The sequence below is a fragment of the Talaromyces rugulosus genome, chromosome I (genome assembly GCF_013368755.1).
Source record: "Talaromyces rugulosus chromosome I, complete sequence".
Taxonomy (NCBI): domain Eukaryota; kingdom Fungi; phylum Ascomycota; class Eurotiomycetes; order Eurotiales; family Trichocomaceae; genus Talaromyces; species Talaromyces rugulosus.
In genome coordinates, this window is record NC_049561.1 from 3661571 (window position 1) to 3678317 (window position 16747).

Below are 16747 nucleotides of genomic sequence, written 5' to 3' on the forward strand. Positions count from 1 at the left end.
GAGAAAAGCTGACTGCAAAACATGCTATGGCAAGTCACGTGCTATTAGGCGGTGCTATCGATAACGAAAAACAATAGATGAAAGCGCAGGAAAATGGGATCAAATCCACAAACATATCTCATTTCTTCGCCTAGAAATGCAAAGGAAAAAAGAAGAAGCGCAAAAAAATACTCCATGTCTTCTCCCCACACACACCATGGACCAAAGTCAAGTTGAGGCGAAACCAGAAGGGGCCCCGAAGCTCACAAACACGTCAACATTCCTCGCTATCAATGAACAGACAAAGTATCGGATGATTGGTGTAATCCTCATCTGACAATCCAGGCCACAATAGAAACATATGTGGTTCCGAGCAGCTGAAGCATCATGTTTGGGAGAGTGGCCGAACGCGAACATGAGAATAAATAAAACCCGAAGCTGCTGCGGTGACTACTGCCTCTGGCGTATGCGGATTTGTCGGGCAGTAGACATGTACCCGAGCTTTACGGGACAGGTGAAAAGGGGGTATCCGTGACACTCTCCTGTGTTCTTCATAGTACGTGATTCGTCGATGGGGTAAGTTGATGCGTCCATGGCAGCATCCTTGAGTAACACAAGATACCATGTTTGGTTAGTTGAGGGAATTGATTTGGTCTGCAGATTTAAGAGTGTTGCGTGGCGGTGCTGTTTTGGCCCGCCTGTGCTGCGCGAACCGGGTCAAAGTAAGTGTGGGCCATAGCCTCCTGTGCTGTGAGACGTTCCTGTTTCACCGTTAGTCAAGTAGGAAGAAGAGACAATTCAGTGAATCGTACCGCGTGATCGTATTTGAGCAGCTTGTCCAGAAAGTCAATGGCCTCATTGCTCACGAATCGCTGGTTCTCAGCGTTGACAAACGAGTGCCACGGCTTCTTGGGGTAGCGAGACAAAACGTCATCGTATTGGGAGTCCAACTCAATTTCGTATTTGTCAAGATACTCAAATAGCTCCTCGGTTCCAAGAACTTTGGCGATCTTAACCAGCTGGTCCGAGTTGCTTTGCCCGTGAAAGAAAGGCTCTTTGCGGAATATCATGGAGGCGAACATGGCGCCGAGCGACCACATATCCAGGGAATAATCGTACTCTTGGAAGTCCACGAGAAGCTCAGGTCCCTTGAAGTACCGCGAGGCGACACGGACGTTATACTCCGTGCCTTTGTGGTAAAACTCCGCTAGACCCCAGTCAATCAGTCGCAGCTGTATGACATTAGCATCCTGATGTAAAACGACAAAGGACCTCAAAACCGACCTTGCGCTTTTCATGATCAATCATCACGTTGTGGGGTTTCACATCCCGGTGCATGATTCCCTTGCTGTGGCAGAAATCAAGAGCCTTGAGAAGCTCGTAGATATAGTAGCGGACGTCATAGTCGACGAACCGGGGGTAGAGGGTTCGGAAGTCGGTGTTGTTGACATATTCAAACACCAGGCTCGGGGTTTTGCTTTGGCTGTCTCGGACGACATCTAACAAAGCGACAACGTTGGGCCCGCCTGACAGGTTTTGCAGGATCTTGATTTCACGCTTAATCTTCTTCTTCTTGACCGGTTTCAGCACCTTGATGACGCATTTTTGATAGTTCACGATGTTGATTCCCTCAAACACTTCAGAGTACTTTCCTCGGCCTTTAAAATCAAACACGTCAGCTAGCTGTAATCCCATCTCCAGGGTTGCGATGACGGAAAACCCATCCGCACTTGCGCGTGCACTCACCAATCTTGCGGACGACCTCGTAGTTTTCCAAGGCGCCCCAGGAAATGTTGACGCTATCATAGTCCCAGTAGGACCTGGGCATATGCGAGTTCACATCAGCATAGACCCGCGCCATGATCGAACGATGGTGAGCGAGACCTGCCCACACTCGCGGTGGCTGGTCAAATTGCGTAGAGCGGGGTAGACAGAATCAAAGTGCGTGCAGGCGCGTAAGGGAGAGAGAAGCGGAGGAAGGCGAGAAACAACAGACTACGAAGAGATCGACTGAGAAGGGCTACTGCACGCTGTGGAACAGAGGCCGAAAGGGGAAGTTATTCGCTTGAACGTGGAGTGGAAGAAGCCTGGACCTGCTGTCGTCCGTCGTACAGCGCGGATCCGCTCCCGCCGCAAAAAGTCCCAAAATCGTGTTTTCACGCGGGAGGGCCGCATGCCGGCGCCTCATTGGCCCAGACGAAGGCGGTGAATCAGCAGCCAATTGTACAGCAGAATTTTTTTAGCCATCCTTGACAGCTCCGAGCCTGATATTTCTGTTGATTTTCTTGAGATTTCGATATTCTGCTCTTTATCACATCCCAGCTAGAGCGGACAAGCTGCCTGTTGCTTCGGCGTCTGGCAAGATGTTCTACGACCTCAACGTCCCGTATGCGGCTGAGGATCCAGAGATATTGCATACTCTAGAGTTTCTGGCCGAAGGTACGACTTAGCTCTACAACATGGAAAGGTGGAAAACTTAACAGAGTCTTAGTTGGATATACAACGGTGGCTCTTTCGCAGACAGTGCCTGGAAAACTACCAACCAATCTAGCGCCTCCAAAGCCTCCTTCGAATGCCCCGAAATCGCTCACTCTGCTGACACGCCTCAACATTGTTCTTTCCGACCCGGCGCAAAATCCTCGCTTGACCACCATCACTCCTCTCTATTCCATAGTGGCAGTGCGTCCAACAAACGAGAAGACCCTCTTAAGTGCCTGCAACAGTATGGACTGTGACTTGATATCGCTAGACCTTTCCGTGCGGCTTCCTTTCCACTTCAAGCTGAAAACCGTTGCATCTGCTGTCGCCCGTGGAGTCAGATTTGAAATATGTTATAGTCCGGGCATTACCGGTAGCGGTCTAGAAGCCCGCAGGAATCTCATCGGGAATGCCATGGCACTTATTAGAGCAACCCGGAGCCGAGGCATCATCATCTCTAGCGAGGCAAAGAGAGCTCTAGCTATACGTGCGCCCATGGATATTGTCAACCTTGCCTGTGTCTGGGGCCTTTCTCAGGAGCGTGGTAAAGAGGCTATTTGTGAAGAAGCCAGAAAGGTTGTTGCGCTGTCTAGCTTAAAGCGGACCAGCTGGCGAGGCATTGTGGACGTTGTGGACGGCGGGGAGCAGAAACCGACAAAATCTGAAAAACTTCAGAAAATACCTGCCAAAGAAACAACGAAAAGTCTTCCGACAGTCGAGAGCACTGGAGACGGCCTTAAGAGAAAGGCTTCTTTAGAATCAGCCCCCGAAGCTGAAAAGCCGCTGTCCAAACGAGAAATGAAACGCAGGGCTAAAAAAGCACGTCTGGAGGCGAATGCTCCACCGTGAACAACGAAAGTCTACTATCATATGGACAATCTACTCAAAGAGAGACAACTTTAATTATATACAACGAGCGAGCACTTGGCATAGCTATCACAAGAGTTTGCAACAATTTTTTGTGCCTTCAAAAAAAAAGAAGCGACATGAAAAGGCAACCGTTACACGATCTCCCAACCCATACATTGACCCCATCTTCATGTACCAAGTTCAATTGTCAGTGTAGGAAACAGTGTCATGGTATTGGTATCGATTGGCTGGGTTGTGGTTGTTATTACTGATGTGAGACTTAACGAGGTGCTTAATGTCGATAGCAGTGATGATTTTGCAACGGTTGTGGTTGTCATTGTGGATAAGACACTTGATGAGGTACTTGATGGCGATATCAGTGATGGTTTTGCAACGATTGTGGTTGTCATTGTGGATAAGACACTTGATGAGGTGCTTGATGTCGATATCGGTGATGATTTTGCAACGGCTGGTGTGGTTGCTATTACGGATGAGAGACTTGACGAGGTGCTTGATGTCGATATCGGTGATGATTTTGCAACGGCTGGTGTGGTTGCTATTACGGATGAGAGACTTGACGAGGTGCTTGATGTCGATATCGGTGATGATTTTGCAACGGCTGGTGTGGTTGCTATTACGGATGAGAGACTTGACGAGGTGCTTGATGTCGATATCGGTGATGATTTTGCAACGGCTGGTGTGGTTGCTATTACGGATGAGAGACTTGACGAGGTGCTTGATGTCGATATCGGTGATGATTTTGCAACGGCTGGTGTGGTTGCTATTATGGATGAGAGACTTGACGAGGTGCTTGATGTCGATATCGGTGATGGTTTTGCAACGGCTAGTGTTGTTTTTTCAGATGTGACAGTCATCGCACTTCCTGTCCCAGGATTCTCGGCGACGGTTGTACTTTCTCTGATCGTGCCGAAGATCGCCGCAGTGATCGAAGCCAGCTCTTCTAACCATCCGTCAGTCACGATAAAAACAAATAGCAGAAAATAACCTTCACCTGAAAATTCAGCGGAATTGATGGGTCGGATGATTGCAGCTGTTAACCTTTGCTCCATTAGTTTAGAGTGTTTTCTATCGAGGGCTTTGGTGTAAATACTGTGACGTTGTACTAGCACCATTAATGTGGTTCCCATGTCCATTCTCTTCTCCATTTCCGTTTTCTCCAAACCCGCTCATCCATGGGTTATATCCGTATGCGTGTGGATGGTGATGGCCGTCGACAATTTCCTAGTAAAATGTCAGATTTTGCCAGTTTAGATGCCAGAAACGTACCTGAAATCCAGCTAGCAAAACAAGAATTCCTATAGAGATCATCCTATGGCGCATAATAATATTCTCTTAGATACTAGTTCCAAGGTATTTCAACTCTGAAGATATACGTGATGAGCGTTACGTGATTTACAGCAGGGGCGGGTGGCAGGCCTTTTAATATGGGTGAGAGCCTTTTTAAAAAAATTAAATTAAATTATGCAGTTTGATTCAGACTTGTTTTGAAAATTATCAAGGCCACCTAGGGGGTACAAATCTGCCGCAATACTAGATTGTGCAATTGGTCCCTGATCTTCTCCATGCATGGTATATGTACTGCATAAATCTGTAACACTGAAATCGGGCTCACGAGCCACTATCAGCAGTAAAAGAAACCACATGATACTTTAAAATCAGCTTCTCAATATGGATAGACTGCGTCAGAACCGTTACAGTGTGTTAATTTGCGGTCTCGGCTGACCTGGTAGTATGTAGGGTGGCCTGAGTGTCCGAAACAAGAAGTGTATCAAGATAAAGCTTAGCATAGTTCGGGCATAACCCCCATTGCCCTAAGTTTGGCAGAATTAATAAGATCTGAAAAAATATATCTAATCAAAAAAATAAATAACGACAATAGTAATCACAGTCGCGACCGTTCAGTACATACAGTCCATCGAAATCAAGATAAAAATTAACGATAGTTCGCCAGAATAATGATACATTGCATTTAAAGATGCTGGATCCCGCAGCTCCATATCAATACATATTAATATTGAATGAAATTTTGAAGCGTTTTATCGTTAAATCAATTCAATATTGATGTCAGCTAATAATCTTTTAGTATTTAATGTTCAAATGTTAAGTCGTATGCAACATTGGAGCAATATATATATGCGTGTTGCCAAGTAGATGTACAGGTATTGGAGCATCCATTTTGCCAGACCCATTGTGCGTACCCTTACATGTACCATCAAATCCAATACATAATACCTTCAAATCGTGTATTGGAACTCTTATGTCTTTTCCCTTTCGCCTTTAAAAAAACCATGGTCTTTTAACGCCGATTTGACAGTTTGGACTCCGATAGCGATAGCGGTGGAGCTTATCGGGCTCGAGATAAGGTTATCGATAAGGGGCCCAACTTTGCCAAGACTCTCTCTCCAAAATTTTTTTACCCGCCTTTACATGTACGGACTGCACAATAATTTCTTAAAACGAAAATTGACAGCACTTGACACTTGAGTAGTCAAAATGCTTAGGGAAGTGTAAGTACTTCATTTTCTTCAATTAATCTCTCATCCGAAGAGTATTCCTTGCTGGCCATAAACGTCGAATGGCATGCCAGTTCTGTGGCTGTCGACAACTATGAGAAATTCTAAAACCATGCTAACAAACAATTGAAAACAGAAAACCGAAGAATCCGCGCACAGCGCGACTTCTCAAAAAGAAAGAGCCCAAGCTCATCGAACCTCCGAAACGCACACTTCTCCTCCATGGCTCAAAATGCCCTGTTGCACTCAACACAGTTCTGAAAACAATCCACGGCCTCACAAACCCCAACTCTGTCCTGTTTCATAAAAAGAATGGCGATATTCGTCCCTTTGAGAGCACGGAAAGCATGGAATTTTTGGCCGACAAGAACGAATGCGGTATTGTCGTGTTCGGCAGCAGCAACAAAAAGCGACCGAATTGCATTACGCTCGCCCGGATTTACAATACTAAAGTTATGGAAATGTTTGAACTTTTATTACTGCCTGGCGCCGAAGGGGACTCGATTCCTACACCCAATGCTTTGAAATTTAACATCGGCATTGGAATGAAACCTATGGTCCTGTTCGCAGGGAGTGTATGGGAGGACAACACGTCTGGAACATACGCCATGATTAAAAGCGTAATGTTGGATATTTTCAAAGGAGAGGAAACCGACAAGATCGACGTTGAAGGGTTACAGTTCCTCATGATGGTTTCTGCCGAAGAACCCGCTGAGCAAGGATTATCGCCCATTGTACACCTGCGATGGTACAAGACTCTCACAAAGCGCAGTGGACACAAGCTCCCCCGCGTCGAGCTCGAAGAAATAGGTCCCAAATTCGACTTCAAGGTCGGCCGTGTTCGTGAGGCAGACCCGAATGTCATGAAAGAAGCCATGAAACAGGGCAAGCGCCCCAACGAAGAACCCAGGACGAAGAAGAATATCTCCATGGACTCCATCGGTGACAAGATTGGTCGTGTGCATCTCGGCAAGCAGGATCTCGTCAACCTGCAAACGCGCAAAATGAAGGGTCTCAAGAGGAGGGCAGGCGTAGACACGGACTCAGACCGTGACGACGATGAGCCATCGAATTACGGATCCGAAGTGAGCGAAGAGATCGATTTCATCGACGAGGATGCTCCGTCGGACGAGGACATGATGGACGTGGACGAGGGCGCCGGTGCTGACAAGGGGCGCAATAAAAAGCTAAGACTTGCATGATTCTACTGTTGCATTTGAACTGTTCTTCCGATTGGTACTATAATGTATGGCGTTGGCGAGGTTGATTTGTACAAAAATATTTAGTGAAGAGAACCAGTCAATGAATGAATTGATTGGTGCTAATTATTGGAAAATATTTACATGAAAGGAACTTGATACAGCGGCTTTTTTAAAATTTTCTATCGTGGTGCACAAAGACCACTTGCCCTAATAGTAACAGCCCTGGGAATTCTGGACATACAGTACATATTTATGCCACCCTGATCATAACAACCCCTCGATAGCTCAGTTGGCAGAGCGTCCGGCTGTAATGGATCAATTACCGGAAGGTCACCGGCTCGACTCCGGTTCGAGGGATTTAATGTTTTTGTTTATTTGACATTTTTTATTTACATCATACCCATTGTCTATTTTTTGGTCTCCTCATGGTTTCTTTTTTTCAATCCAACTGTTCTAACAGTCTCGTACAATCCGAAGTTTCAGCAATATTAAATAATCACGTGACTGATGACGTCGGGGGCCTCGGGGCGGACTCAGCGCCTTGGCTTCACATGCCGAGGGACGAACGGAAGGAACATCAACTGCAAGTCCCGAGTTGCAATTTGCGCCAACCATGTCCTCGCACTGTCCTTGATTCCCCGACCCTGCAGTTGTTTTCGCGAAAAGAGAGAAACAAAACGTCCTTCTATATTAATGATACCATTGGTGTGGTCGTTTTTGCTTGAGTTGGTCTACTGCAGTAGATCGAACTCTTCTTGCCGAGGTAGCCATGGATTCCATCATGGTAAGTTGTCTGGCGGAGTGCGCGAAAGCGGTCTTTGCTGAACGGCCTTTTCTCAATTAACAGGATAAACTCGATGCTCTGGCGCTCAACGCCGACCTCAAACCTCTTCTCACACTCGTCAAAGCCGCCCGCAATGGCGCTGTGTACGGCGCAAAAGTCCGCTTTCCGCATGCTTTGGTGTAAGCTTCGAAAACCCATACCGCGACACTCTTTGGAGATAGCCATGTTGATACAATTTCGTGAACTAGCATGATATTCCTCTTCCGATCGGGAACGTGAGTTTTGAACTGTTCTACGCGTCGTTTTATTTCTTGCCCACTCACGGTCGTTCCAGATTCCGCGAGAAGGTCAAGCTGGTTTTGAAAGCGACTCGCCAACATGCCTATAATCTCTCAACCTTCGCTATCATATACAAATCCTCTATGATTGCTATGAAGTATCTGAACCCAACTGGACCGAAAGAGGGCCCATACGATACCTTCTTTGCTGGATTGCTGGGTGGATACATTGTCTTTGGCCGGCATCCAGGCAGTGTCAGCCAGCAAGTACGTTGGACCTTTGTATTTTGGTAAATCTGGATTACTGACTGTGTTTTAGATTGTTATTTATGTCTTCGCTCGGGTTGTCTTAGCCCTGGCCAAGCTCTCTGTTGAGCCAAACATGCACCCACTCTCCTCGCTCATCACACCAGAAGCCCGAACGCGGATTAAGGACAGTGCCTGGCCCGCCTTTGCAAGTCTGAGCTGGGCGGCTGTTATGTACGTCTTCCGCTGGCACCCAGAGACCATTGTCTCCAGTTTGAGGAGTAGTATGACCTATATGTAAGTTCCGGTTCTCTCTGTGCCATGAAAAGACTTACTGACGATTGGGGCCAGTTACGTGGACTCTGACCATTGGACTTCATTCCACAACTTATTGATCCATAACAAATAATTGCGAATGCGGTGTAGTATAGAGCAGTTTTTATCGGCGTTTAGAGGTGCTGGCTGCCTTGAAGGTTCTGTTTATTTCTACATAGTCGTGCATTGAACCTGGAATGACGATATGATATTTAATTCCCCTTTTTTGCCTCGCGTAAATGTAGTTTGTGCCACTTTATTTGTAAGAAGGAGAATGTGAAATAACTTTCCATGCAAATCTAATTCTACTTAGCCCTAAGGCCTACTGGTACAGCAGGCCGGCTTCCTTGTGGTTCCTCCATCGACCCTTGCCTTCGCATCACGGAGAGTAGGAAATGATTGGCACATCCATAGACAGAATACACAGTTACTTGGGTTTGTCTAGTTGTTGACTCGACCTCTTCAAATTGGCAATCTGAGTTCCAAAATCCAATTCAAAACGTTTGTCTGCAAAGCCCATTTTGTCTCCGCTCGGATGCGCTGGCACCACTATCTTGTCCTCATCCTGAAAGCAATCGCCTATTTCAAACGCCCTGTTCGCAGCTGTGACAAATATCTTCACCAATGCCTTGACCTTGCGGACAGAGAGAAGCTGGTTAATTTCTCTGATTGCTTTCTTGGTCTCTCTCCGCAGCTCGCTGGTTTCATAATAATTGATGTTATCGATGATAATGAATAAAGGCGTCCCCGCTGGCAAGCCAACAATCAGATTGTGAAATATGCGTCGTAGAGTTTTGAGATTCAAACTGGCACTTTTATTTTTCACTAGATCAACATCGTCTTCGTCAAGGGACGTGAGTTTGCCGAATTTCCACTGGGCCATGAGTTGAACTAGCAAGTCTCTCAAGATGCCACTCCCACCAGATAGCTCTTCGTCGAGGTCATCGTCCGAGGGCGTGTACAGCCCACAGTAATGACTCAGCACCACGATAGACTCAATTTTTTTGAGATTTTGAACAAGCATTGCGCAGAAAAAGGATATGGGAGTGGTCCGGGCTAGTGTACCGCTCCCATTTACGAGAAGGGTACGTGTATGGGACGATTTGAACCAGCGACGGACTTTTTTTTCGGACATGAGCCATACTGCCGGAATGAGCTTTTTTTGATCCATTGCAAATCCTGCTTGTAGGACTTGCTCTGCCGCCAATTCCGGAGACCTTATACGACGTGTAGAATCCTGGATCAAAGAAGAGGCGGGAAGCAGACACGCTGACAGCTCGCTGGACGATATATAAGCTTTTGGGCTCGGGGTATCTTTTTTCTTCAATGTCTGACACATTTCTTTCAACCCTGGAAATTTTGTGTCAGAATTTACATGTAACGCGCGAACTGACAAAATCAATTGATGATACATACATCTATAGTTGACGGATTGGGCTTTTAGTATCTCTAGGAGAAAGTTCTCAATGGTAGAGCTATCTCGTGTCAGGACCAGGTTGCAATGATGATATCGATTGTTTCAATCTAGAGAGGGCCATTGAAAGTTCCAATGGCGATCGAAGGGATTTCGTCCGCGAAAAAGACCAACCATTACTCGACATGTACGGCACAGAACAAGCTTATAAAGAACTAAGCTGTTTAATCCAGTTTATGGATAATGACCTCAATACTCTGAAGAATTTTGAGAACTCTTCTATCTCGCAAATTTACTTCTCTGATCTCTGGTACATTTTCCAGCCTGGGGAGGAGGTCATCACCTCTCAGAAACCACTCAAAGCATTTCGGGTATTGCATGTCACGGGCGGCCGTCCTTATCTCTCGCCTCCGGAGGACAATCGAAACTACACCACCCAGCCATACAGAGTTCCAGAGAAATTCAGCGACTTCGTCATAACTTGTTATCAAATAGACTTTGACGGGACCAAGTTTGGGCCCGTCACCTTCTCATTCACGATTCAGGGGTACAACGGATCGCAAGAAATAATGACGCTCCCCATATATCCTTTAAAGTTTGCCAACGATCCAACTATTCAAAAGTAGCTTTCAGACAATGGTCGGAAGTTCCTTCATTTTTCACGGGGAGCACATACTCAGTACCGCGGCCCAAACTTGCATGAAGTCGAGGAGATTGATAGCCAGATCATTGTTGATATCAAAGCTGCATTGTGGGATAAACAAGACAAAGACACCAGCTAGGAGTATAAGGTGGGCTTTAATATCCGACCTCCCGCTCTGGCAAACGCGGCCGAAGTCACCATGATGTCCGCTGGTCGTTACCAAGAAGTAGACTGTTGTGAAAACGATTGTATCTTCGATGACCGTGAACTCGATCAGCACCGAATGGAAGATTTCATCACCGACAAAGCGTTGCTAACTACGGATGTGCGATATCTCAGTGACGACCTAAGTCAGATACCTACAGAAGACCTCATTCTCTTTCCCCACCGATTGTTCGCATTCGTTTTGAAAGACCGAAAGTGGGGTGAGTGACGAGTCAACAGTTTCTCCGTGCTAATACTAACTTAGCTATATTTCAGTTGTTGTAGATGTCAACCATACTGTGATTGACGACGACAAGATTGATAAAGGCGAAAGAGGGTGGGATTCGCTCGTGTTGGAGGAAGGTCATAAGGAAATGGTCTTGTCCCTTGTTCAGGCACATCTTCGTAAACGAAGCGAAAATCTCCCAAAGAACGATCCCCAGGTCGATCTAATCCGTGGAAAAGGTACGCAATCTCATTCTTTAATGTTGATACCTTCTTTCCTAACCCAAATCGTCCTACAGGGAAGGGGTTGATTATCCTCCTTCACGGCGCCCCAGGAGTTGGGAAAACCTCAACTGCCGGTATGGCCCTTTTGAAACATGTCTAGTTTAAATTACCCAGAGTTAACCAGAGGTAGAATGTGTGGCGGAGATATGTAAACGTCCTCTTTATCCAATCACTTGCGGGGACTTGGGTATCACTGCTGAAGATGTCGAGGCCCGGCTAAACCGGATTTTCGTTCAAGCTCAGAAGTGGAACTGTGTTCTTCTACTGGACGAGGTGGGTTTGTCTACATGACCACTATTAGACTGAACTAATACCATTACAGGCCGATGTGTTCTTGAGCCAGAGAGGCCAAAGCATTAAGCACAATAGTATAGTTTCCGGTAAGTACGGTAGGCTATCTTCTCCGTTAAAAACTCGCTGATGTGAATCATGATAGTATTCTTGCGTGTCCTCGAGTACTACCAGGGAATTCTCTTCTTGACCACCAACCGAGTTGGCAGGATGGACGAAGCGTTCCGATCCCGGATACATATGAGTCTTTACTACCGACCCCTGAACAAGCAATCCACACTGAACATATTTCATGAGAATATAAAGCTCATGAAAAGGCGCTATGGAGTTAATATTAAGGTAAAAGAACAAGAAATCGAAAAATTTGCTAAGCGCCACTTCAAGACCAAGCTGTCAGGAGCTCGATGGTACGGCAGGCAGATTCGGAACGCTTTCCACGTTGCCGTTGCGCTTGCTGAGAACGATGCCATAGAGAAGATCGAAAAGGCCAAGAAAAAGGGTCTAGATTCCACTTATCAGCCTGTCCTCCGCACAAAACACTTCGAAAAGGTCGAAAAAGCGTCGATCAAGTTCGACAGCTATTTCCACGCGGTTATTGGAATGGACCATTCAGCCCTCGCAGAACAAAGTTCTCTCCGAAAAGATGACTGGAATCCCAAGCATGACTCGCATTACCAAAAGAAACGGTTCTCAAAGGCACACCGACACAAAAAGACACAAGGAGCCGGGTTTTCCGAGTCCTCCGAGTCCTCCGAGGACGATGATATTAGCCCCGATGGGTCGAGACAGAGTCACTCCTCGCTGGGGCGAAGCGGTCGCTCAGAATATTCAGACCAGGATCAAGAATACAGTCATTCTAGATCTTCTGATGGTTCAGATAACGAGCCCACTGAGCGTGATAGGCGGGAGAAGGACACTAAAAGATCTCGAGGAAAAGAATCCAAGTACAAGGACAAGCATGTGCCCCAGCGTTGCGAAGGGACATCTAAGAAGATGTCAGAGGTGAACGTTCGGAACAGGCATCAGTCTTAAGAAGTTGTGTTGAATATTCCACTACAAAGTAGGAAATGAAAAAAGTCAACAGAACCATATTATAATTGTTTAAATCGATACGCGAAGATGGTTAATGCAGAGCTTGAGCGGCCATGACTCGGCTCCTCAATGGATGCGGCTTGAGATGTAGTTAAACTGTGTTGTATCGATGAGTATAGGTTAATATTGAGTGGATCCATGTGATTTTTGTTTGATTTTCGCCACACGCAGAATTGAGCTGATGCGTATTCAAATATGGTTGAAATAAATTGCACTATAATATATGCACATCAACATAGTTCCACCTAGCACTGTTCACAGTAACATAGACATGAGTGTATCAATTGATGAGTTGGTCCCTCGACAATCGGAGTAATCGTTATGTAGAGCCATCATATATACAAATTGGTAGCCCTCAGCATACAGTGCTCAACATATTGTCAGCCGCAAATTGCAGTATCTAGATCATTTGACGTGACTTGAAAAGACACCATGACTTCCTCAGGGGCATGGGCAACAAAAATTTGAATTTGCGGTTCGATCCAGGCCCCGATTTGCAATATGTCCTGCTCAAGATTTATTCCTTGCCTACTAGATGTGAGCAGAATAAGAGGAAGTGGTCAAGCATTTATAGACTCAAATAAAACAGAGGCAAAGGCTGATAGCATTGGAAGGGGGCGTACTGATTGTGTCCACCGACTAGCAGGAATCCTTCGTCAATAGGGCCAGTTTCTTCAGTCGCAGCTGTCTGTGTCCCGGTGGTGGATTGGTATGTTGACTGGGGAGTTCTCGGGTTCGAAGAACAAACAGATAGCTGACTGTTATTGCCGTTGGCTGTTGGTGATGTATGGCTGTTGGAGTCTGATTGTGAGATAGGCTCTCTCAACATAGTGACTGGTTGTTCGACTTGACAAAGTATAAACTGAAAATGTGAGCACGGAATCAATTTCTAATATGGCGTATATAAAGTTTGTATGAGAAGGAACGTACAGCTGAAAGTCGCCTGGAACACAGGTATATATAATTTTTCTATTTACCAAGAACCAATTTAATAGTGTTAGACTGAGGTCTACATACTGAAATGTAAACCGGCTTACAAATTAAATTGCAATGGCTAGATAAAGATATGGCATAAAAATATACATGTATAATATTGCATGTATAAATGATTGGAAAAACTAGAATATTACCTTATGCACGTAGATTTAACTGCGTAACATCAAACTATGAGGGGAAGCACTTCAATGTAGTTTAAGAATATTTGCAGGCTTTATGCACAGCTATTTCATAATTAATGTCACACAAAATTCATGTTAGCAAGTGTTTGCCTATTGTTCTCTTATCGCCGATCTCAATACCGCACGCCCTAACCAGGCATCAACCATTGGTGGTCACCGACTGCATCGTGGGTATAACTCCGTAAATAATAAAAAATGCCGACTAGGCACATTATGCAAGACTAGCTGACTGTACTCGAGTGATGTAGGTTACTATAGTTACTCGATTGCACGCAGAGTAGGATTTCATGATTGGTCTTACTACTATTGCGTGGTCGATTTGTACCGTCAGTTTTGCAAGGTCAAATTCACGGGTTCAAGCAAAAAATATTTTATTTCCGTCAAGCACATATTTAATTGAAGGAATTGTGATTTCTCCCGCCTCTTTCCCTTCATTCCTCCTGGTACGTTGTGTCGCTCATTGTGATTCGGGCCGAGAGAATTGGCTGGTTGAACAGAGCATAATATACGAATGAAAAGGAATACTTCTAAACACGGTAAAACAATCCATTATTTCCCGGCCCTACCCTCATATATGATATGAACTGAACGAACTCTTTGCATGGTACAGCTGCAGGCTGCCAGTGTAACCGTGACACATTGTTGCGAGGAAGACACTATTGGATCAATCAATTGGTTCATATCCCCTGGACAATGATCTGTCAATGGGCTCATGTGCAGACCAGGTGATACAGGATTTTATGATAAATATTGAAGCGAGCAAAATAATTAATGCCGGAGGAAATGCTTTCGGGAAGATACATATGTACTCAGTCTAGAACGGAATGGTCTTCCTGTCAACATTAAATCTGGGGAAACATGGTTGAGGAGTCAGTGGCTTAATGTTATTACCAGTCCTCCAATACGTAGCTTTGACACCAGGAGTGTAGTACTTCAAATGTTCGAGGCCTGATAATGGCTATATAATGATAAATAACGAAACGATGCCTATATTACTTTTGCAGTTTTTTACACGCTGCCAATTTTGACATCAATTGATGGCATCTTGTAAAGCTACAGTATCAATATATTACTAACCGGCATATTTCTAATTCCTGCATGGCCTCACAACATTTGAATGTTCAACTGCCTGATATGCGTTAAAATTCGGTAGTCTTACAAAACTTTAAGTCATAAATATTGTAGCACGTATCGATTGATGATCCTTATTTGTAATACCAACGTTCCTCTACAACCGGTCTCAACTGTTGCTTCTCGAATAATTGGCTATTGAAGTATCGGGTTACATGCATTGGCCTTTCATGCCGAGCATCTATCATCATTCAATGTATATGAATTTTAACATTAAAACATTCATCTTTTTAAAGTTTGACAGTGCTATATTGTTCCCCTACATATGCAGGTACCTCTGCATCAATTGATACGCCCGCAAAAAAATAGCGTTTCAAACAGAAAAAGAGCAACATACTCGAACCCCCCCTACGCAAGGAAACATTCCATGTTTTAAGAACCATTTGTATTATTAGGTGTCTACATGATGTTAAAAAAGAGGCTATTCTAGGCCGTCGGACATTCCAGCCGAGGGTGGGCCCTGACACTGACAGCCAGCGGGGAAGCTAGAACCAGCTTCAAGTTTAATCGATCGACGGTTGGCTTCTTCACACGAGTGTGATTTTTTACGACCTCTGGTTTATTCTCTCACTGTAGCTGAAGAAACCAGAATGGCACCGCCGACGCTGATCTCACCTCCCCCGCTTGTCCGCATCACGCCTGAACCGCTGACGCACCAAGCATTCGCCCCCTTTGGCACCGTTATTTCGACGCCGTTCCCTCGAGATCTAAACAGTGCACCCAACGACCTCCCCTCTCTCGAACTGCCTCACCCTGTTCCCGCAACACCCGTATACGCCAACCAAGGCTCTGCTGTCAAAATAAGCCCCATCACACCCCTCGGCAATGGCTACGAGAATGCCTGTCCGAGCGGCCGCGCCGCCCAGGCTCGACTGAGCATGTTCGCCTGCTTTCCGCGCAAACCTCGACGCGAGTCCACCCAGGATCATCCCAAGGGACATGTTTTCGATGTGCGGATTCTCGAGCGACATCCTTATACAACTCAGACGTTTGTGCCGCTCGATCTGTCGAGTCAGAGACGTGTGATTCGCGATCGCAAACCGGACAAGAAAAGCCACGATTGGCAAGGGTATGGAGATGGGGATGTTGATATTGTTCTTGACGGTGCTGCCCATCAAGACGAGGAGCAGGAGGAGCCTGCATTCCTCATCATTGTTGCGCCTACGTTGAAGGGCCAGGCTGCCGCTGCGACGACGAGTAGCGACAGTACTACTACTAGAGGCGAGAACGATCTAAATAATCGGGTCACCATCCGTGATCCGCCAGATCTCGAGAATGTGAAGGCTTTTATCGCCCGTGGTGGACAGGCTGTCACGTACGGAGCCGGCACCTGGCATGCCCCGATGGTGGTGCTCGGCTCACGGCGAGTCGATTTTGTCGTCGCTCAATACGTGAATGGCGTCGATGACGAGGACTGCCAAGAGGCAGCTTTTACAGATGGAATTATCGTCGACCTGAAAAGTCTGAGTGATGAGGAGGATGATCTGTTGGATGACTTGAAAAGGTTGTCTAAACTGTGAAAATTGCAACTCATGCTGTTATTACAAGTATTGTACAAAAGGGTATCAAATAATAAAAAGTAATATACATCGCCATTGGCCAGGGCATAAATAACCAAA

At 45.7% G+C, this 16747-nt stretch overlaps 9 protein-coding genes and 1 non-coding gene across 10 annotated transcripts; 8 read left to right on the top strand and 2 right to left on the bottom strand.

The window, feature by feature from the left end:
• Nucleotides 1–641: 641 nt before the first annotated feature.
• TRUGW13939_01205 (uncharacterized protein) lies at nt 642–1840 on the bottom strand (the record flags this gene model as incomplete). The annotated part of the gene is made up of 4 exons (XM_035484408.1): nt 642–740; nt 792–1211; nt 1264–1637; nt 1726–1840. 4 exons carry the CDS (start codon nt 1838–1840, stop codon nt 642–644), a joined length of 1008 nt encoding a protein of 335 aa, XP_035340301.1.
• A 502-nt stretch (nt 1841–2342) lies between these two features.
• On the top strand, nt 2343–3306 carry TRUGW13939_01206 (uncharacterized protein; the record flags this gene model as incomplete). Its single annotated transcript, XM_035484409.1, has 2 exons — nt 2343–2418; nt 2471–3306. The coding sequence occupies 2 exons, from the start codon at nt 2343–2345 to the stop codon at nt 3304–3306; spliced, it is 912 nt and encodes a 303-aa protein (XP_035340302.1).
• Nucleotides 3307–3534: 228 nt separating this feature from the next.
• Nucleotides 3535–4311, top strand: TRUGW13939_01207 (uncharacterized protein; the record flags this gene model as incomplete). The annotated part of the gene is made up of 1 exon (XM_035484410.1): nt 3535–4311. The coding sequence occupies one exon, from the start codon at nt 3535–3537 to the stop codon at nt 4309–4311; it is 777 nt and encodes a 258-aa protein (XP_035340303.1).
• Nucleotides 4312–5820: 1509 nt separating this feature from the next.
• TRUGW13939_01208 (uncharacterized protein) lies at nt 5821–7042 on the top strand (the record flags this gene model as incomplete). Its single annotated transcript, XM_035484411.1, has 2 exons — nt 5821–5834; nt 5977–7042. 2 exons carry the CDS (start codon nt 5821–5823, stop codon nt 7040–7042), a joined length of 1080 nt encoding a protein of 359 aa, XP_035340304.1.
• Nucleotides 7043–7316: 274 nt separating this feature from the next.
• On the top strand, nt 7317–7399 carry TRUGW13939_01209. The gene has a single exon. It is a non-coding gene; the product is annotated as a tRNA-Tyr (tRNA).
• A 412-nt stretch (nt 7400–7811) lies between these two features.
• TRUGW13939_01210 (uncharacterized protein) lies at nt 7812–8759 on the top strand (the record flags this gene model as incomplete). The annotated part of the gene is made up of 6 exons (XM_035484412.1): nt 7812–7826; nt 7890–8005; nt 8075–8101; nt 8161–8371; nt 8424–8647; nt 8702–8759. 6 exons carry the CDS (start codon nt 7812–7814, stop codon nt 8757–8759), a joined length of 651 nt encoding a protein of 216 aa, XP_035340305.1.
• A 333-nt stretch (nt 8760–9092) lies between these two features.
• On the bottom strand, nt 9093–9689 carry TRUGW13939_01211 (uncharacterized protein; the record flags this gene model as incomplete). The annotated part of the gene is made up of 1 exon (XM_035484413.1): nt 9093–9689. One exon carries the CDS (start codon nt 9687–9689, stop codon nt 9093–9095), a length of 597 nt encoding a protein of 198 aa, XP_035340306.1.
• A 575-nt stretch (nt 9690–10264) lies between these two features.
• TRUGW13939_01212 (uncharacterized protein) lies at nt 10265–10705 on the top strand (the record flags this gene model as incomplete). The annotated part of the gene is made up of 1 exon (XM_035484414.1): nt 10265–10705. One exon carries the CDS (start codon nt 10265–10267, stop codon nt 10703–10705), a length of 441 nt encoding a protein of 146 aa, XP_035340307.1.
• Nucleotides 10706–10921: 216 nt separating this feature from the next.
• Nucleotides 10922–12759, top strand: TRUGW13939_01213 (uncharacterized protein; the record flags this gene model as incomplete). The annotated part of the gene is made up of 6 exons (XM_035484415.1): nt 10922–11147; nt 11203–11391; nt 11451–11510; nt 11567–11709; nt 11759–11816; nt 11873–12759. The coding sequence occupies 6 exons, from the start codon at nt 10922–10924 to the stop codon at nt 12757–12759; spliced, it is 1563 nt and encodes a 520-aa protein (XP_035340308.1).
• Nucleotides 12760–15718: 2959 nt separating this feature from the next.
• TRUGW13939_01214 (uncharacterized protein) lies at nt 15719–16648 on the top strand (the record flags this gene model as incomplete). The annotated part of the gene is made up of 1 exon (XM_035484416.1): nt 15719–16648. The coding sequence occupies one exon, from the start codon at nt 15719–15721 to the stop codon at nt 16646–16648; it is 930 nt and encodes a 309-aa protein (XP_035340309.1).
• Between the last annotated feature and the right edge of the window lie 99 nt (nt 16649–16747).